We start from the raw sequence: 14,098 nt of genomic DNA on the forward strand, positions 1-14,098 counted from the left end.
TGAATGAGGACTACCTTGTGTTTAAGGCTCAAGGATCTCCATCTGTAACCATGGAGAGGAAGTGATAAACCACTATTTTATGGTTTATATTGTGCTAAATTGAGTGGTTTTTCATCCATTATTCTCACGCTTATTCATAGAAATCGCATGTTTTACGTTTTCCTTCCTGATTTTGTGCTATGATTGAAAACATGCTTCTTTGGCCTTAATTTCACTATGTTTAATCCTCTTTTATTACCATTCAATACCTTGATATGTGCGTTAAGTGATTTCAAGGATTATAGGACAGGAATGGCTCAAAGGATGGAAAGGAAGCATGCAAAAATGGAAGGAATACAAGAAGTTGAAGAAGTTGCTAAGCTGTCCAGCCTGATCCTCTCGCACTCAAACGGTCATAACTTAAGCTACAGAGGTCCAAATGACGCGGTTCTAGTTGCGTTGAAAAGCTAACATCCGGGGCTTCGGAACGATATATAATTTGCCATAGCTGCCTCGAAGCCAGATGACGCGAACGCGTGGATCACGCGGATGCGTGACCTGGCGAAAACCCAATCCGCGCGAACGCGTAGACGACGCTTCCGCGTCACTTTCCCGCGACCTGAACGTAACAGAAATTGCTAGGGGCAATTTCTGGGCTGTTTTTGACCCAGTTTTTGGCCCAGAAAACATAGATTAGAGGCTATAAAGTAGGGGAATGCATCCATTCATTAAGATGTCTTCCATTATTCACTTTTTATAATTTAGATGTAGTTTTTAGAGAGAGATGTTCTCTCCTCTCTCTTAGGATTTAGGATTAGGATTCCTCTTAAAGGATTTAGGATTTTTATTATTTCAACTTACAATTTCTTCTCAATTTCCAGGTTCAATGTTCCTTTTATTTATTTTTCCAATTTAATTTATGAACTTTTCCATGTTACATTTGATATCTTTATTAATGCAATTTGAGGTATTTTAGATCTATGATTTTTATTTAGCTTTCTACATTCTTGGCTTTGGTTGATTAATTGGTAACTCTTGAGTTGTCAAACTCATTGTGATTGATAATTGATATCTTTGCTGATTGATTTAGATTCCTATAACTCTAGTCTTTCCTTAGGAGTTGACTAGGACTTTAGGTGTTAATTTAATTTAACCACTTGACCTAGTGGGAGCAAAAATATAATTCTCATCACCATTGATAAGGATAACTAGGATAGGAATTCTAATTCTCATACCTTGTCAAGAGTTTTATTATTATTAATTTATTTTTCCTGTCATTTAAATTACCTGTTCCTTATTTTAAAAACCCCCTATTTACAAGACTCATAACCAATAATAAAAACACCTCCCTGCAATTCCTTGAGAAGACGACCCGAGGTTTAAATACTTCGGTTATCAATTTCAAAGGGGTTTGTTACTTGTGACAACCAAAACTTTTGTAAGAAAGGAATTCTTGTCGGTCTAGAAGCTATACTTACAACGGGAATTTATTCGTGAAAATTCTAGATCGCACGAGAGTTTTGTTCTTCAAAAATGGCTCCGTTGCCGGGGAATTGCAAACGTGTGCCTTATTATTGGTTATTGTAAATATTTTTCTTTTGCTTGTTTATTTGTTTCTTTTTATTTTCCTTTTTAATTTTTATTAGCTACTATGAGTTCTCACCCCTATCGCTTTGAGTTTGGTTCCAATGTTGTTGCAAGGAATGAAAATTATAATAGGAACGTGCATCAAGGTCAAAACAATCAGAGATGGAAGGAGCCACGAGGATCTGATCAACCCTTTCGGCAACAACACCTTCCACAGTACCACAGACAAAGACCGTCCCATAATGCATGCCAAGACAATAGTTATGGTGGACCTTTTCGTGACAACCAACCTCCACCAAATTACTATGGTCAAGAGCCATTCCAGGGAGCGTATCAAGATGATGGATATGGTGGATCCCCTTGTAGTTACCAACAAGGCCCACCACATGATTATGAACTGCCTCCTCAACAAACCTTTGGACCACCATACTCACAAGCCCCTTACTACCAAACACCATCACATGATTCTAACCCTTATCCACCATACCAACCACCCTATGAGCCATATGAGCCATACATAGATCCACCCCAATTCCAACCCAATTACTCCCCAGAACCACCACCTCAATATTCACCATCTCCATATCCTTATCAAGAAGAACCACCTCCATATTATGAGCCCTCTCTCCCAACCAATGAACCCTCATATCTACCCCAATCTCCAATGGACGACACCCTTCGCGTTCTTCTTTAAGGGCAAGCGAAGATGCAAAGGGGCGTACTGGAACTCGCTACTGCCTTAACCGAGGTAGTAAATAAATTAGCTTCCCAACATCTGAGCATTCAAAGTACTCCCATGGCTACATGTGGGGAATCAAAAGAAGAGCGAAGCATGAAGGAAACACTAGAAACTTCGGTGGACAATGAGGAGCATGACTTTGTATTGGAACAAGTGGAGGAAGCCATAATAGTTGCAGAGGAAGAAGTGGTTGAAGATTTAGAAGATGCTGAACCTCCATGGGAATCTAGGATTGTAGAGTACCCCTCCAATAAGATTGAAATTGATGTCAAGAAGGCTAGTGCACAACCTCCATGGCATATTCCCTATGAAGACTTGGATGTGATAGATCAAGAAGTAAGTTCCCTTGGTGATGAGAATCATGGATCAAGTCCTCCTAGTGATAAATCTACATCCGTAAATGAACTCCTTGAATATGAAGACTCTTCCCTGATTGAGTCTGAGAATAATGTGGAAGCGAAAATCCTTAGAAAAGGGCGGACGGGAGTTGAGTACGCTTTGTCAAGAACGTTGGAGACTTCTCCACCTAGGTTGTCGTCTACTCCTTCACTTGAGTGGGTAAAACTTATCTCTGCTCGTTTTCATATCCCACTTGAGTACGGTATTCTTGAAATGGACGGCCAACTCAGGAAGCTTTGTGGCATAAAGCGTAAGAGGAGACTGTTTAGTGATTGGAGTTACAAATCCAGGCTCATCAAGGTTAAAATTTCAAGAGTTAGATATAAGGACTCGACCGGTGATAATTTGGTTAGATCTAAAAGAAGAGTTTGGTACTCCATAGAGAATTCAGATTGCTTGCCACCCGGATGGAATCATGATGATCAACAAGAAGACGGGTGCAAAAGCAAGGTTTGGGACCCCAGAATTCAGTCTAGAAATCAACACTCTTGGGGCCTTGTCACTTGCTTTAACCTGCTTGAAGGCTTTCTGCGCCTAGTTTAGGATCCCAGAGGCCATTGGAATTACAAACATTGGTGGAAATTTCTGGATGAGTTCAAGCACAAGCCACCATAATAGGGAGCTCACCAAATGTCCAACTTAAGGACTTTAACTAAAAGTGCTAGGTGGGAGACAACCCAACCATGGTATGATCGTTCCTTTCTCAATTTTAATTTTATTTCGTTTTGTTTGTTTTTAGTTTTATTCTATTAAACCTGGAATCATGCATAACGCTCATATTAGCATTGCATTCTGCATACTGCATTATTATTAAAAAAAATATTTCGCACGTGACGCAACAGCGTCGACGACGCGTCCGCGTCATATATGCCTCAAGGAAGAAAAGAGATTTTACAGAGAGTCACGCGACAGCGTGGCTGGAGGCGCGCCTTTAGCACAATTTGACCCCACGCGACTGCGTTGCTGACGCATCCGCGTCATGTGGAAAAAATGCCTCCCACGCGTCCGTGTCACCCACGCGAATGCGTGCCCTAAAAATTGACGTAAAAAGGGGTGTATGGCATCAAGTTGTGATGGAGTGGCGCTGGAACCGTGCTAGAAGCACAGCCCTACCACACGAACGCGTGCCCCACGCGTCCGCGTGCCCCACGCATCCGCGCCGTTTTTCAAAAAAAGGCCAACCACGCGATCGCGACCCCACGCGACTGTGTCACCCTAAAATTTGACAATATGAGTTTCAAACAGAGAGTTGCGCGACCGCGAGGCTGCCCTCGCGCTAATGGCACAAATCGATCCACGCGACCGCGTGGATGACGCATCCGCGTCATTTCGTAGAAGCGCTATCCGCGCGAACGCATCACTCACGCGTCCACGTCGCCTGCGCCGTACAGCTTATCCAGATCAGCCAAATATCTTACCTTTTCTTCCCCAAATCTAATCTTTTCTTTCCCTTCTTATTTCTTTCTTCCCCCTTTCTTACTTTCTTTTTTCTTTTCCATTGGTGTTAAAATTCTCTTCTTCAACTATTGCATTTTTTTTGCATTATTATGGTGCTTCTTGACTTGTTTTATTGTGATTGGGTATATTATTCATAAGTCAATGCTAATTTTTATAATACTGATATTCCTTTTGCATTGATATGCACTTAAACTATCTTGCATTACCCACACTCTCTTCCCCATTGTTGCAACTTTTGCACTATTGATATGCCATTTGCTTCCACTATTTTCTCACTTGCATGTTGTAGCTACCATGTAATTGAGACCTTTATTATTTGACATTAACACCCATATTTTATTTATGTCTTATCTTTATTTCTGGGTTACTTTCCTTCTTTTTCTCTTCTTTCAGGATGGCCATCGAGGAAGGGAAAGGGAAAGCTTCTAACTGGGGAGATAGGCAAGTCAATCTGCACAATCTATAGAGAAAGGCATCAGTTGGAGCAGCCCATCCACTTGTACATCTTAGCATGCACCGAGGACGGTGCAATCTTTAAGTGTGGGGAGGTCGATACCGATCTCCATGGGTTAGTTAGTTCTTTTTTCAACACCAATGTTAATTTGTTAATTGCTGCATTTGCATGTTTGTTTGATTTTATGCATTTAGTTACTACTTGGTTGAAGTAATATTTTCTTTTTCAATAAATTTTTATAGTATTTCACTAATTTAAATTGAAAAAATTGTGTTAAACTTGTTTGGAAGTTGTATTTGGAACATGGTTTTTGAGCCAAAGAATACACAACCTGTGAGATTTTGAGCTTATTTATATGGTTACATTATTTAACCATAAATTTTTATTCTTGTGTGTTTTCTTCTCTAGAATTGCAATCTTTGCTTTGTTCCATTCTATATGTCCATTATTTAGTGTATTTACATGCTTGCATATGATTGAGGCCATTACTTGTTTTAAGCTCACTAATCCCAAATAAGCCTACCTTTTACATCACCCTTGTTAGTCCCCTTGAGCCTTTTAATCCCATTCTGTTCTATAACCACATTACTATAAGCAGAAAAACACTTAAATATCCCAAATTGAATCTTTGGATAGCTTAAGATAGAAAATGTGTATCAATTAAGTATGGGAAATGGTGGAAACTTGGGTTGATGAAAGTGTATAGTGTTTCATTGACAAAATATTAGGAATTTGGGTGCCTACTCATGTAAAACAGAAAAATCAAAAATCCATGTGCGTTGATGTTATTTTTGCTTTATTTTAAATAAAAAAATAAAAAAAATAAAAAAATAAAAATATTCAATAAATAAGGGGACAAAATTACCCCAATGTTAAGTTAATGAAAAATCAATGCATATGTGATAAAATTAAAGAAAAGTTGATACATGAATATGTATTGTAAAAGTGGGAATTATGGGTAGCTAGGCATGAATTTAAAATATATAGAGTGTGTGTATAGGTGAAGAGCTTAGGTTAATTAAAGATTCATATTATAGCTCACTTGGCCATATATATACCCTCACCCTTACCTTGGCCCCATTACAACCCTGAAAAGACCTCATGATGTTTGCATTGGTATACTAAATATTTGTTGATTGGTTAGATGAAGAACAAAGTTTAGAAAGCATGATTAGAGAAGAGTAGAGTGAATTACCCTATACACTTGAGAGACTAGAGTGATATACACTACTAGTGAGGGTTCAATGCTTGATTCTATGTTCCCTGCTTTCATGAGCTGTCTTCTTACAAGTTACTTGTTTTTACTGTATAATTTGAATTAGTGGAATTTGATTTATGTTTATCCTAAAGAACTTATTTACTTTTGACCAAGTAGGTAGAATCATTTCTGTATGTAGTTGCATTCATATAGATAGGTTGCATTTCATACATCTTACCATTCCCTTTCACTCTTCTAGTTCTCTTAAGCTTAGCATGAGGACATGCTAATGTTTAAGTGTGAGGAGGTTGATAAATCACTATTTTATGGTTTATATTGTGCTAAATTGAGTGGTTTTTCATCCATTATTCTCACGCTTATTGATAAAAATCGCATGTTTTACGTTTTTCTTCCTAATTTTGTGCTATGATTGAAAACATGCTTCTTTGGCCTTAATTTCACTATGTTTAATCCTCTTTTATTACCATTCGATACTTTGATATGTGCGTTAAGTGATTTCAGGTATTATAGGACAGGAATGGCTTAGAGGATGGAAAGGAAGCATGCAAAAATGGAAGGAAACAAGAAGTTGAAGAAGTTGCTAAGCTGTCCAGCCTGACCCTCTCGCACTCAAACGGTCATAACTTGAGCTACAGAGGTCCAAATGACGCGGTTCCAGTTGCGTTGGAAAGCTAACGCGTGGATCACGCGGATGCGTGACCTGGCGAAAACCCAATCCACGCAAACGCGTAGACGACGCTTCCGCGTCACTTTTCCGCGACCTGAATGTAACAGAAATCGCTGGGGGCAATTTCTGGGCTGTTTTTGACCCAGTTTTTGGCCCAAAAAACACAGATTAGAGGCTATAAAGTGGGAGAATACATCCATTCATTAAGTTGTCTTCCATTATTCACTTTTCATAATTTAGATGTAGTTTTTAGAGAGAGAGGTTCTCTCCTCTCTCTTAGGATTTTAGATTAGGATTCCTCCTAAAGGATTTAGGATTTTTATTATTTCAACTTACAATTTCTTCTCAATTTCCAGGATCAATGTTCCTTTTATTTATTTTTCTAATTTAATTTATGAACTTTTCCATGTTACATTTGATATCTTTATTAATGCAATTTGAGGTATTTTATATCTATGATTTTTATTTAGCTTTCTAAATTCTTGGCTTTGGTTGATTAATTGGTAACTCTTGAGTTGTCAAACTCATTGTGATTGATAATTGATATCTTTGCTGATTGATTTAGATTCCTATAACTCTAGTCTTTCCTTAGGAGTTGACTAGGACTTTAGGTGTTAATTTAATTTAACCACTTGACTTAGTGGGAGTAAAAATATAATTCTCATCACCATTGATAAGGATAACTATGATAGGAATTCTAATTCTCATACCTTGCCAAGAGTTTTATTATTATTAATTTATTTTTCTGTCATTTAAATTACTTGTTCCTTATTTTAAAAACCCCCAATTTACAAGACTCATAACCAATAATAAGAACACCTCGCTGCAATTCCTTGAGAAGACGACCCGAGGTTTAAATACTTCAGTTATCAATTTCAAAGGGGTTTGTTACTTGTGACAACCAAAACTTTTGTAAGAAAGGAATTCTTGTCGGTCTAGAAGCTATACTTACAACGGGAATTTATTCGTGAAAATTCTAGATTGCGCGAGAATTTTGTTCTTCAGGAAGCATGAAAAGCTTCTCTCAATACAGAGTCAAACAGAGCCCCCACACTCAACTTCTAAGTTTGGTGTTGGGAGGCCAACATTAAGCTCTGAATCTCTGTGAGGCTCTCTAAGAGCTCACTGTCAAGCTATTGACATTAAAGAGGCGCTTATTGGGAGGCAACCCAATTTTATTTAATTATATTTATATATTTATTTTCCATTATTATTTTATGTTTTCTTTAGGTTGATGATCACGTGAAGTCACAAAAACAACTGCAGAATTAAAGCAAAATAAAAAACATCATAAAAAAACAGCACACCCTGGAGGACAGACTTACTGGCATTTAAACGTCAGTAAGGATAGCAGAATGGGCGTTTAACGCCCAGCCTGGCTGCATTCTGGGCGTTTAACGCCAGAAAAGGGTGTCTGGCCAGCGTTAAACACCAGAATGGGACAGCAGACTGGCGTTTAATGCCAGGAAAGGTAGCAGAGCTGGCGTTAAACGCCAGATTTGGCACACTGAGGGCGTTTAAATGCCAAAATGGTGCAGGGACTCGAATTCCTTGACACCTCAGGATCTGTGGATCCCACAGAATCCCCACCTACCCCACCTCTTCTTTTCTCCTCTTCACACCTTTCCATAACACTCTTCCCCATACACCCTTGACCAATCACCTCAATACCTCTCCCCCAAACACCCTTCACCTATCAAATCCTACCCTCTTCTCCATACTCTCTTCACCACTCACATCCATCCATCATTAAACCCCACCTACCTCACCATTCAAATTCAAACAATTTTCCTCCCAAACCCACCCCTAAATGACCGAAATCTCTTTCTCCCCTACCCTATAAATACCCCTCCTCACTACCTTCATTTTCACACAATATACACATTATTACCCACCTTGGCCGAACCCACCACACATCTCCATCTCCTCAATTTCTTCTTCTTCTTCTCCTCCTTTCTTTCTTCTTTTGCTCGAAGACGAGCAAATATTTTAAGTTTGGTGTGGAAAAAGCCCCACTTTTTGTTTTTCCATAACCACTAATGGCACCTAAGGCCGGAGAAACCTCTAGAAACAGGAAAGGGAAGGCAATTGCTTCCACCTCCAAGTCATGGGAGATGGAGAGATTCATCTCAAAGGTCTATCAAGACCACTTCTATAAAGTTGTGGCCAAGAAAAAAGTGATTCCCGAGGTCCCCTTTATGCTCAAAAAGAGTGAATATCCGGAGATCCGACTTGAAATTCGAAGAAGAGGTTGGGAAACTCTCACCAACCCAATCCAACAAGTCGGGATCTTAATGGTTCAAGAGTTCTATGCCAATGCATGGATCACTAAGAACCATGATCAAAGTGTGAACCCGAACCCAAAGAATTGGCTCACAATGGTTCGGGGGAATTGCTTAGATTTCAGTCCGGAAAATGTAAGGTTGGCGTTCAACTTGCCACCAATGAGAGGAGATCATCATCCTTTTACTAGAAGAGTCAACTTTGATCAAAGGTTGGACTAAGTCCTCATGAACATCTGTGTGGAAGGAGCTCAATGGAAGAGAGACTCAAGAGGCAAGCCGGTTTAATTGAGAAGGCCTGACCTCAAACTCGTGGCTAGGGGATGGCTAGAGTTTATCCAACGCTCTATCATTCGCACTAGCAACTGGTCTGAAGTTACTATAGATCGGACCATCATGATCCATAGTATCATGAATAGAGAGGAAGTAGAAGTTCATGAAATCATACCTCTAGAACTCTACAAGGTGGCGGACAAGCCCTCCACTTTGGCAAGGTTAGCCTTCCCTCACCTCATCTGTCACCTATGCAATTCAGCTGGAGTTGTCATAGAGGAAGACACCCTCATTGAAGAGGACAAGCCCATCACTAAGAAAAGGATGGAGCAAATAAGAGAGCCCACTCATGGACCTCAATAAGAGCATGAGGAAATTTCTCATTAAGAAATCCCTGAGATGCCTCAAGGGATGCACTTTCCTCCACATAACTATTGGGAGCAAATCAACACTTCTTTAGAAGATTTAAGTTCCAACATGGAGCAACTAAGAGTGGAGCACTAAGAGCACTCCATCATCCTCCATGAAATTAGAGAGGACCAAAAGGCCATGAGAGAGGAGCAACAAAGGCAAGGAAGAGATATTGAGGAGCTCAAGCACTCCATAAGATCTTCAAGAGGAAGAAAAAGCCGCCATCACTAAGGTGGATCCGTTCTTTAATTTCCTTGTTCTTATTTTTCCATTTTTCGATTTCTATGCTTTATGTTTTATCTATGTTTGTGCCTTTATTACATGATCATTAGTGTTTAGTGTTTATGCCTTAAAGCTATGAATGTCCTATGAATCCTTCACCTTTCTTTAAAAAAAAAGTTTTTAACTGAAAAAGAACAAGAAGTACATGACTTTCAAATTTTAAAATAGTTTAATTATTTTGATGTGGTGGCAATACTTTTTGTTTTCTGAATGAATGCTTGAACAGTGCATATTTTTTATATTGTTGTTTATGAATGTTAAAATTGTTGGCTCTTGAGAGAATAATAAAAAAGGATAAATGTTATTGATGATCTGAAAAATCATAAAATTGATTGTTGAACCAAGAAAAAGCAGTGAAAAGAAGAAGCTTGCGGAAAAAAATGGCGAAAAAAATAATAAAGAAAAAGAAAAAGCAAGCAGAAAAAGCCAATAGCTCTTTAAACCAAAAGGCAAGAGCAAAAAGCCAATAACCCTTTAAAGCAAAAGTCAAGGGTAAAAAGGATCCAAAGCTTTGAGCATTAATGGATAGGAGGGCCCAAAGGAATAAAATCCTGGCCTAAGCGGCAAAATCAAGCTGTCCCTAACCATGTGCTTGTGGCATGAAGGTGTCAAGTGAAAAGCTTGAGACTGAGCGGTTAAATTCATGGTCCAAAGCAAAAAGAGTGTGCTTAAGAGCTCTAGACACCTCTAACTGGGGACTCTAGCAAAGCTGAGTCACAATCTGAAAAAGTTCACCCAGTTATGTGTCTGTGGCATTTATGTATCCGGTGGTAATACTGAAAAACAAAATGCTTAGGGTCACAGCCAAGACTCATAAAGTAGCTGTGTTCAAGAATCAACATACTGAACTAGGAGAATCAATAACACTATTTGAATTCTGAGTTTCTATAGATGCCAATCATTCTGAACTTCAAAGGATAAAGTGAGATGCCAAAAATGTTCAGAAGCAAAAAGCTACAAGTCTCGCTCATCTAATTGAGACTAATCTTCATTGATATTTTTAAAATTCATTGTATATTCTCTTATTTTTATCCTATCTTGTTTTTAGTTGCTTGGGGACAAGCAACAATTTAAATTTGGTGTTGTGATGAGCGGATAATTTATACCCTTTTTGGCGTTGTTTTTACATAGTTTTTAGTATGTTTTAGTTAGTTTTTATCATGTTTTTATTAGTTTTTATTCAAAAATCACATTTCTGGACTTTACTATGAGTTTGTGTGTTTTTCTGTGATTTCAGGTATTTTCTGGCTGAAATTGAGGGACCTGAGTAAAAATCTGATTTAGAGGCTGAAAAAGGACTGCAAATGCTGTTGGATTCTGTCTTCCTTGCACTCGAAGTGGATTTTCTGGAGCTACAGAATCCCAATTAGCACGCTCTTAATTGCGTTGAAAAGTAGACATCCTGGGCTTTCCAGCAATATGTAATAGTCCATACTTTGTCCGATATTGAATGGCCCAAACTAGCGTTCAAAGTCAGCCTAAAATTTCTGGCATAAAACGCCCAAACTGGCACCAGAATTGGAGTTAAACGCCTAAACTGGCACCAAAGCTGGCGTTTAACTCCAGGAATAGCCTAAGCACGAAAAAGCTTCAATGCTCAGCCCAAGCACACACCAAGTGGGCCCCGAAAGTGGATTTCTGCATTATCTGCACTTAGTTATTCATTTTTTGTAAACACTAGTAACTAGTTTAGTATAAAAACTACTTTTAGAGGTTTATTTTACAGCTTATCTTTAATCTTATGTAACTTTTACACTTTGAGACCTCCATGGGAGGCTGGCCACTTGGCCATGCCTACCCTATTTTCACTTATGTATTTTCAACGGTGGAATTTCTACACCCCATAGATTAAGGTGTAGAGCTCTACTGTTCTTCATGAATTAATGCAAGTACTATTGTTTTTCCTTTAATTCACCCTACTTCATCTCCAAGATATACTCTTGTTCTTAATTCAGTTAAGTCAGAATGAAGGGGTGACCCGTGACAATCACCCAATCTTCGTTACTCGCTTAGCCAAGATCCGCGTGCCTGACAACCACAAAGCGGTCTACATGATGTTCAACGTAGTCATTGGACGCCAGCCAGAGTATATTCTCTTGGGTCTCTAATCAACGATTCACATCGTCTCTCCTGACAATAGAGCATCTGAATCTGCGAATAGAACCTTTGTGGTATAGGCTAGAACCATTGGCAGCATTCTTGAGATCCGGAAAGTCTAAACCTTGTTTGTGGTATTCCGAGTAGGATCTGGGAAGGGATGACTGTGACGAGCTTCAAACTTGCGAATGTTGGGTGCAGTGACAGTGTGCAAAAGGACAATGGTCCTATTCCGACACTAGCGGAAACCGACAGATGATTAGCCGTGCGGTGACAGCGTATATGGATTTGTTTTCATCCGAAAGGATCATACAGCTTGCCATGGAAGGAGGTAACGCATGGTTGGAAGAAGGCAATAGGAAAGCAGAGGCTCAGAAGCAACAAAGCATCTCCATACGCTTATCTGAAATTCTCACCAATGAATTACATAAGTATCTCTATCTTATTTTATGTTTTATTTATATTTTAATTATCAAAACCTCATAACCAATTTAATCTGCCTAACTGAGATTTACAAGATGACCATAGCTTGCTTCAAGCCGACAATCTCCGTGGGATCAACCCTTACTCACGTAAGGTTTATTACTTGGACGACCTAGTGCACTTGCTGGTTAGTTGTGCGAAGTTGTGAAGAAGTGTTGTGATCACGATTTCGTGCACCAAGAACCCTAAAATCAAGTTGAAAACTTTGATAAAGAAGGCTCAGAGCAAGTGGAATGTTGATCTCACAATAACCAAAGCTGCCAGAGTGAAGCAGCAAGCCTTGGATGAGATTAATGGTACTTATGGAGAGCAACATAGGAGGATTCATGACTATGCTGCCGAGTTACTGAGGTCAAATCCAGGTTCCACTGTCCAGATACAAGTGGAAAGACCTCCTGAATTTCAATTGGAGACACCAATTCCTGGTAAGGACATGAGACCACGATTTGAGAGGATCTATATCTGCTTAGATGCTTGCAAACAGAGTTTCATGTTGTGCAGACCCATGATCAGCCTTGATGGATGCTTTATCAAGACTCCATATAGGGGTCAACTTCTAACAGCCATTGGATGGGACCCCAATGATCAGATTTTGCCAATTGCCTATGCTGTTGTTGAAGCAGAGACAAAAGACTCGTGGAGATGGTTTTTGCTGAATCTGTGTGACGATTCGGGAGTTGATAAGATCGGATGGTGTACATTCATGAGCGACCAGCAAAAGGTATCTCTCAATCTAAGCAGTACTCAACTAAAATTGTCTAATTAATTTTGTCTTTAATTCATGTTGTGCTATTATTGACTGGTGCTATTTTTTAAATTCTGCTTCCAAGGGATTGATCCCTACCTTTGATGAGTTGCTGCCTGGCATAGACCACAGGTTTTGTGTCAGGCACTTATATAGCAATTTCAGAAAAAGGTTCCCAGGTGTACAGCTAAAGATGATGTTGTGGAAGGCTGCAAAGGCAACATATATCCAGGAGTGGGAGAGAAGGATGAAGGAGATTCAGCTGATTGATCAAGGCGCTTATAATCATCTCATGGAGATCCCTGCCAAGTATTGGAGCAAGTCCAGGTTTAATTATTTTCCTAAAGTTGATACACTTGTAAACAACATGTGTGAGTGTTTTAACTCTGTTATTGTAGAGGCTAGAGAGAAATCCATTGTGTCTATGTTAGAAGATATTAGGGTTTATCTAATAAATAGGTGGGCTGACAACAGACAAAGTATAGTTACATATGCTAGAGAAATTTTGCCAAAAATAAACAAGAAAATTGAAAGAGAGTTTGATAAGGGTGGGGAATGGTTGGCCATATATGCAGGTAGGGACAAGTATGAGGTGTGTAGCAGTCAGGGTAATAGAGACAAATTTGTTGTGGACTTAAACTTACATGAGTGCTCCTGTAGAAAGTTTCAACTAACAGGTTACCCTTGTGAGCATGCCATGAGTTGCATTAGGAAAATGTGTTTGGATGTTAAGAACTATGTGAACAAGTGCTACAGGAAGGAGACCTATGTGGCCTGCTATCAACATGTAATCTACCCAGTGAATGGACCAAATCTCTAGGCTCGGACTGAGAATGATGATGTGTTGCCACCAGTGTTTAGGAAACCAATAGGGCACCCAAAACTAAGCCGGAACAAGACTGGTGATGAGCCACGCAACAATGGACCACTGGCTAAATTATCCAGGACTGAACAACAAAAATGTTCCTACTGTTTTGCACTTGGTCACAACAAAAGAACCTGCCCTAGAAAACGTAAGGTGGA

At 39.3% G+C, this 14,098-nt stretch overlaps 1 protein-coding gene across 1 annotated transcript in view; it reads left to right on the top strand.

The window, feature by feature from the left end:
• LOC148573741 (uncharacterized) overlaps nt 1–13,895 on the top strand; it is a 36,932-nt gene extending 23,037 nt beyond the window's left edge. Inside the window, exons 2-3 of the mRNA XM_088505834.1 lie at nt 12,588–13,051; nt 13,161–13,895. Coding sequence (XP_088361960.1) covers nt 12,588–13,051; nt 13,161–13,895 — 1,199 coding nt within the window. The remainder of the gene's footprint in view (nt 1–12,587; nt 13,052–13,160) is intronic.
• The last annotated feature ends 203 nt before the right edge of the window (nt 13,896–14,098 follow it).

The sequence above is a fragment of the Arachis ipaensis genome, chromosome B2 (genome assembly GCF_059453495.1).
Source record: "Arachis ipaensis isolate K30076 ecotype BB chromosome B2, ASM5945349v1, whole genome shotgun sequence".
In the NCBI taxonomy this organism is placed as follows: Eukaryota; Viridiplantae; Streptophyta; class Magnoliopsida; order Fabales; family Fabaceae; genus Arachis; species Arachis ipaensis.